Source organism: Empidonax traillii, unplaced genomic scaffold (genome assembly GCF_003031625.1).
Source record: "Empidonax traillii isolate 1590-97213 ecotype Southwest subspecies unplaced genomic scaffold, ASM303162v1 scaffold116:size1738432, whole genome shotgun sequence".
Classification (NCBI taxonomy): domain Eukaryota; kingdom Metazoa; phylum Chordata; class Aves; order Passeriformes; family Tyrannidae; genus Empidonax; species Empidonax traillii.
In genome coordinates this window covers 838,571-845,989 of record NW_020955309.1, presented here as the reverse complement: position 1 = coordinate 845,989, position 7,419 = coordinate 838,571, and the positions used below count along the sequence as shown (strand labels likewise).

At 37.9% G+C, this 7,419-nt stretch overlaps 1 protein-coding gene across 2 annotated transcripts in view; it reads left to right on the top strand.

Annotated features, from left to right (window-relative positions):
• RAD23B (RAD23 homolog B, nucleotide excision repair protein) overlaps window positions 1–7,093 on the top strand; it is a 44,205-nt gene extending 37,112 nt beyond the window's left edge. For both annotated transcript variants that reach the window (XM_027882972.1, XM_027882974.1), the window contains exons 7-10: window positions 447–570; window positions 1,694–1,821; window positions 2,233–2,409; window positions 4,245–7,093. In XM_027882972.1, the coding sequence (XP_027738773.1) occupies window positions 447–570; window positions 1,694–1,821; window positions 2,233–2,409; window positions 4,245–4,358 (543 nt within the window). In that variant the 3' untranslated portion in view covers window positions 4,359–7,093. The remainder of the gene's footprint in view (window positions 1–446; window positions 571–1,693; window positions 1,822–2,232; window positions 2,410–4,244) is intronic.
• The last annotated feature ends 326 nt before the right edge of the window (window positions 7,094–7,419 follow it).

Sequence of the window (7,419 nt, the reverse complement as noted above, 5' to 3'; positions counted from 1 at the left end):
TCTCTTTGCAGTTTCCTCCCAGATTGTATGGCATCGCTATTCTCAGTTAACATTGTGTACTGCAATTCTGTTGCTGTAATGTAACTTCTTTTGTGTAACACTATAACATATTGTAACTATATTTGGGTTAACTTTTTCACTCATATCAAGTATCTTGGAGCAGAATTCAAAGCAAGTACTTTTTATGGAGTAAAATGTGATTTTAAACTGATGCAGTGGATGCTTTACTACGTTGCTGCACATATTTTTCTCATCAAAAAATAAAATTGCTCTTTTCACAGTGTTGTCAGTTGTAAATGCATACCTATCAGAGCATCATGCTTTGTATTTGCAGTGAAAGTATTAAAGATTTTTTCCCCCCTTCATTCTGAAAAGCAAATATTATATGCAGTTGAAACAGATATCTTCTAGCGTTCTGTAGGTAATTGTGTGAACTGTGGCTTTAGGGTATACCTGGAGATAATCAGGCTGTGGCTGAACCCCCTCAAACACCCAGCAGTGGTGCCTCTCAATCTTCAGCAGTGGCAGCAGCAGTAGCAACTATACCTACGACTACTAGTTCATTAGGAGGTAAGAAAGGTTATGTTTGAGAGGATGTGATAAAAACATTGTGCTTAATCCGTCTCTTCTTCAGTCAGTCTTAAGTTCCTGGTGCTTGTGAGCTGATCATATGGAGCTGGGTAAGAGCTGCAACATGGAAATTCCAAATGTGGTACTTCCTTGGAACAAACAGCTTGATATATGTTGATACATCTGCAAAGAGGTTTCAAAAAATGCAGTGAACTTGCACAGCTCCTTTGATTCAGCTTTCTGGACTTAAGTGTAAGACCACAAATATGGGTGGGGTTGCATTTTCTCTCACATAAACTCTGGCTTTCTGCTCTGTGGATAACTGGGCACCGTTATCCATGGCTGTACTTACGTATCTACCCCTTGGAAGCTGATACTCCTATCGAAGGAGAAACCTGCAATTAGGCCATGAAGTGTAGCACCTAAGAGACCAGTAAATGACCTGGGACTCCTCAATCAGCACATGGACAGGTTGGTGCCTGCTGAAGAGAACTTTGTCTTAAAGGAAGACGAATACTTGAAAGGAGCATTTTGAAGGGGTAGGGAAGGTCTGGTTTAGGCGGTGGTAGAGATGGAGTTCAAGATATAAGCTTTGATAAGAAGCCAGAGCATTAAACATACACATTGCAGTGGCAGGCACACATGACATAATCCATAAAGAGGTAATGGGGGATGGGGTATTTCAGAATGGTTCAGACACAGTTCAAGGCAGTAAATAATATAGGTTGTGTGGGAAGGAGAGACTCCCTTGAGTCAGAACTGACCCATTGCAGGACATGGGGAGCTCTAGTATAGATGCAGAGACAAGGCAGTAGACTGGGTAGATGTCTCTGAATGAGGTTACTCAGAGGTGAGACAAAGAGAAAAATGCTGGAAATCAAAGGGAGAAGGCTGTTGGATCTTAAAACTGGGTGGAAAGAAAATGCATTGTTTAACCTTAGTGTAATGAAGTCTTGCCTAAAACTAGAGTCAGTGTGAGGAAGCAAGCTCTTCTGTCCTTCAGTGAAGGATGTATTGTCCACTTTCATGTCCTATTTCTATCTAAAATTGCAGTGTAGGTATGTATTCTATTAAGATTCCTAGTAACTTCTTAAAAAAACATGTTACCTCTTTGATTTTTCAGGACATCCCCTTGAGTTTTTACGAAATCAGCCTCAGTTCCAGCAGATGAGACAAATTATCCAGCAAAATCCTTCTCTGCTACCAGCATTGCTACAGCAGATTGGGCGGGAAAACCCTCAACTACTGCAGGTGAAGCTAAAAAGAAGAAAATAATACTTGCTAATTCTGATTTAGATTTACAAGAGAGGTATATGTTGATGTTACCTGGGATAATGTGTTACTGGCCTTTACAGCATCCTACTGTGGGCTTTTCAGAAGTTGCTGTTGTACAGAACACATTTTCTATGATGTTAGAAGTGAGTCTGAGACTCTTACTAAGAGGGTGCACGGGGGGTCAGGAAGAGGAAATGATCACTGCGGCTGAACTGAAGCATTAAATTGTGTTTCTTATGGTTAGATTTAATGATTTTTCTCTATGCACTTTTTGCACACTCTTTTGACTACTTGCTTCCCTGAAGACATTTTTGCTTGTCTGTTGGCAGGCTTAAACATGAGTTATTTAAATATACATGTTTTCTTTTATTGTTCCATGCATCACAGCAAATAAGCCAGCACCAGGAACACTTTATTCATATGCTGAATGAGCCTGTTCTAGAGTCTCGCCAAGGCTTAAGTGGGAGTGATGATGGTGCCAGCACTGGGGAAGTAGCAGATGCTGGAAATGGCCATATGAACTACATTCAAGTAACACCTCAGGAAAAAGAAGCTATAGAAAGGGTGAGCCTTTATTCTTTGAAATGTTTCTGGGCTTTTGCTGTAGGGTGTTGACTCCAGTGCATGCTTAAGACATATCTTAACTTGAAATATGCTTATGCTCAGCAGTTCTGCTTCATATTTGGTATTTTTATACTTGGTATTTCATATCTGTTGTAGTCCCATTTCAAACCACATCTCTTCCTGCTTAATAGCGATTGAGTCTAAAATGTCTTAAATCTGCCTTACTGGAAAGATGCAGAGCCTTTTAAGTGATCAGAGACTGTTTGTGATAATTAATGACTGAATGTTTTTCTCTCAGGAATGGGAACTCGGGTAGTAATTCCTCTTGCAAAAGCCTCATCTAGTAGTGTTCTAGATCATGCTGTGATAGGTGTCCAGGTACAAAGGTCTGCCTGCATGAGCACTGCTTGCAAAGTGTTTGGATAGTAGGAAGGCTCATAGTTAAGTAGATTAGTTGAAGTCAAAACTTCACCTACGTATTTGTTTATCCATGGAAATTATTTAATCATAGCTTTCTAAAAATAACAGGTAAACATGTCTATAAAAGTGCACTTGGGGGTGGTATATTGCATCATAACTACTGTGTGCAACATTGACTAAATACTGTTCTGCATAGATGGCAACACCTCTGAGATCGTTTCCTTAGGATAAATTGCAAGACTTCTGTCATACTGTGGTAGTGATTTGAGTGATTTTGTATCTCAAAGACAATGGTCAGTGTTTTTTTTCCAGCTGTCAAAGCCAAAGGTTATGTAAGGATCATCAGAAAATAACTGAATATAGGTGTCAATTCTCTAGATCTCAAGAAAATTGACAATAAAATTAGTCTAAAATTGTTTGTACTTCACAGATAATCTTGCTGCATGTCCTTTTAAAGCTACTTCAAGCAGTAGGGCATTATTACCTCTAAAACCCAACACAGACCTTTACACTTCTTCCCCTTTCCATGAAACACATCTCAGAATTTTAGGGAGATAGTATTGCAGCTGATGCAGTCATGCTGTTTGTGGCAGAAATAAAGAATGGTTGATGAGGGATAATAGGACACAGTTTCTCACAGTTATTTGGTCTGCCCTATATGTGAAATGCAGGTGGTAGGAGGATTTTAAGAAAAATCTCAAAATAGTTGTATGTACTTGCCTTTGGCTAAAAACAAGGTTTCATTTGGTGATTGCCTTTAAGTGCAGGCTAAACCCATTCCCCTTGGCACAGTAATAGGTTCTACTCTGCTGTTCTCATGCTCTGTTCTCACAGTGTCCCAGACTTTAATTAGTTCCTTGGCTTCTGAAAAACAGATTGCTCTTAAGTTACTTCTCTTGGCTGCAGTGTGTAGTCAATATTTTTTTTTTAATGTGAAAATCCAGTGTAAAAAATTGAAAGTATGGCTTAATGTGATGTCTTGAACTATCTACTAGAGATCCTAGCCTGGGAGCTTTTGTTCCAGGCAGCTTTTGTTAAAAGTCCTTTGGAGCTTTGTATAATTGTTTGAAATGGGCATTGTTTGAAAGCATTTTTTTCTGCATCAGTGCCACGTGCTGTTACTTCGTGACGTTACTGTGACCCAGGTCTGTTTTAGTGATGTATGATGTCACTAAAGAAGTGTCATGTTTTATGGTGCTTCATTAGACTCACTCATCATTTTTTCAAGTGAGAATTCTGTTTATTCAAGGTAGAGGCAACACCTTATTTTTTGCTCACTAGAGGCTGCATTGGCGTAGGCAGCAATGTAGTTTTCAATAAGCAGTAATTGCTTAAGTGACACCTCAAGACAGCTAGACATACAAAGAAGCGTATTATAAAGAAATGTACTTTCTCAATCTGTTTCTTTTCTTCAGTTAAAGGCATTAGGGTTCCCTGAAGGACTTGTGATACAGGCGTATTTTGCTTGTGAGAAGAACGAAAACTTGGCTGCCAACTTTCTTCTACAACAGAACTTCGATGAAGATTGAGAGAACTTTTTCTATTTCACACCTCACACCAGTGCATTACACTAACTTTGTTCACTGGATTGTCTGGGATATTTGGGCTTATATTCATAATGCTTGGTGTAATGGTATGTAGGGGGTGGGTGGAAGGGCGAACATAGGAAACAAAGCAAAGGAAGCAGCAAGTATGTCTGCTTGAAATTAGCAGACACAGAAAATCGCACAGTGTAAAAAGAAACAAACAAAACCCTACCAAAAATCAGCTTCTGCAGATAATTAGTTCCTTCTGTAAACTGTAGCTTAACTTCTTCTAGGTTTTCACTCTTATTGTACTAGTTCCAGACATGTAGTGTAATGCACTGCTTCATGTTTCTTTCCACTTAGCATTGGTATTGGAAGCTGCTTGTGCAAAATAGATCCTACAATCTGTATTTCATGGCAACACTGGGGAGCAGCTTTGTAAATCTTAAAAGATCTGGGCAAATATAATCCTGAATGCCAAAATAAGGATATTTGGGATTCTCTTTTCAGCTGTTTGAAAGCAGTGCAAGAAGCACAGTATTTTTGTCTAATGCTGAGTTAAAACAGTGTTGGCTTTTTTCCCAAATGAAAACCCATTTCAGTGAAAAGTGTCTTGATTATTGAGAAACTCCACCCCCTTCTTTGTCCCCCTCAGATGATCTGAGAAGCTGTATACATCCAGATAAAATTATTATCCTGTTTACATATTTTCTTTTGGGGGAAAAAATATAAATATCTAATTACTGTTCTCTCAATGTTATGTTGCAGTAAAAGTTTTAAAACCAATAGATTGCATGTTTGGTTTTGTTATATGCACTCTAGTGAATTGAATATTCTTTTTCTGCCAGCAAACCAATTGCAAGCTTCATTTTTGTCTGCTGCAATGAGACTTCTATCAAATCAAATTTCACTGTCATAACTTTGTTGAACCAGCTCTTACAGTACAGCTATAAGTGTTCTGTTGCTCTTATGTAGATTGTAATGTTCCAGCTATTTCTGTTAAGTAAGGACTTTTGGGGATTTATTCACTTTATAAGGAAGAGAAGTCCATAACTTGAGATATCAAGCAAACCATCAGTTTATTCCAGCCTGAAACAATCGTCACTCGAACCTTTCTATTGCAAATAAGCTCTGGTTTTAGAGTTTTGAATCTTACTTCTAGGCACCTACTTACCATTTATTTTGTTTAGTCATAAAGTGTTAACAATCTTTTTTTAATGCACGTTTACTTTTAGAGATAATTTTGCCCATTATTGCAATACTAGGAATGAAATGAAATGCTAATTTAATCTAGAGATGTTATGTGCAACATTTCCTGAACACAACTTGGGGATAGTTTGATTTTTCTACTGTTGTAGTCCAGTTAGCTGGATTACAAATTTACCTCTACAAATAACCAGGAAAATCATATTACTGGTACAGCACTGAAGTCCTGTACCACTAATGATATTAATGATTTAGTGGTACAGCTGCAAAATTATTTTCTGCTTAGGTTGTCTATCAGTGGATTAACTACCTAACTACTACTTAAGATCAAAGTACAAATCAAGTGTCTTGGAAAAAAAGAGTGAAAAAGACTAAAACATTTCTATTTTCTTTCTTCATTGATTGGATATAATCTGTAAAAATATTACCTGCACAAGACAATTAAATGCATCAAAGTCTTTGGCTTTTTTTCCCTATTCTTAGACATCTGTGATATTTTTCCAGATAGTGTGTATTGTAATTATTCGGATTTTATTCTTCTAAAATTTCATAGGCGTATGTCATCTAAATGATCAGTAACACAACCCAAATCTATCAGCAGGAGCTGTGATACTGCTAAATAGAGATTAAGTCTTTCATAATGTGTTCATTTTAGAGAAGTTAACATCACTACCTGAGACAGCTAGTAGACTTCATCTAAATGAGATTCTCAGTTTGTATAGGGACTGAGATGGATTTAACACTGCAGGCCAAAAGGGGCTGTTTGTTACCTGTAAAAGGACCAGCTGTCAGGTACTTGAAAAAATGCCAAATTGATACAAGGACTTCTTGAATGTACTTTACTACATAGCTAATACCTAACTGAGACAAAAGCTTTTAGTTTGTGGGAGTCTTCTGTACTGATCAAACTGCTATCAGAAGTAACCATTCCTTCTCTAGGAGGGTGGAGAGTAAAACAAGAATGTCTGGATGTTTCAGTCCGCTCCCTCCAATTTTGATTTCTCAAATGTTTACTTATTATAAGTGTATTTGAATTAAAGTCTGTTGAGCTTGTTCTTTGTTAAAAAAAAAAAAAAAAAAGCTTTGTCCATTTGTAACTTTGTATGCTGAGTGATTGCGAGGGTTTATGGCTGCTCTGTTTGAAGCCTTACTAGTAATGCTGTTCCCGTTTTTCCAGCAGTGAAACAGTGTTTTTGTGACTTCTGATAAACAACAGGTGTCTGACTTTAACTTGCTAGCAAAAACTGTTACCTGTCCAATAGCAGGATACTTGCCAGGGAGAACCATGTGTCTCTCTTTGTAGTTGCTGCCAAAAGGGAAGAATACATGGAATTCACGTGGTGTTGAGAAGATGTGACCTGAGCAAGCTTTCTGGGTGTGTTGTGCCTCGCTTTCTTACCAAGTACTACCAGGAGTTGTCTGCACGGAGTGCTTTTCCAGCTTCTTTGCTGCAGACCCTCTTAGGGATTTGGGGATCAGTTTCCTCAGGGCTTTCTGAACAGTAGCTAAGAAAATAAAGTATTTCTTCCTAAGTTTTGGTATTGGAGTCCTTACCTTTGTTGTAAAACTTCTGAATATCTGCTTAGTCAAAAGCTATTTATGATGCTCTTTTAATTGGGATTAAAAAATTACTCTGAAGTCATACTAATTCTGTAGTTGTCTATTCTTAAGTCCTCTATGCACATGTTAATGCTGTGGTTCGTTGACCTTGTTGAGAGGTCATCTGATGAATCCAGCTACAACCCAAGCAGTTTGACTGATTATGTGCTTTGTTCTTACCCCACACTAACAGAACTTCTTAGGAATGTGAGATAATTACTCCTGAAGTCAAACTGTGACTCTCATTTTGAAACATCAC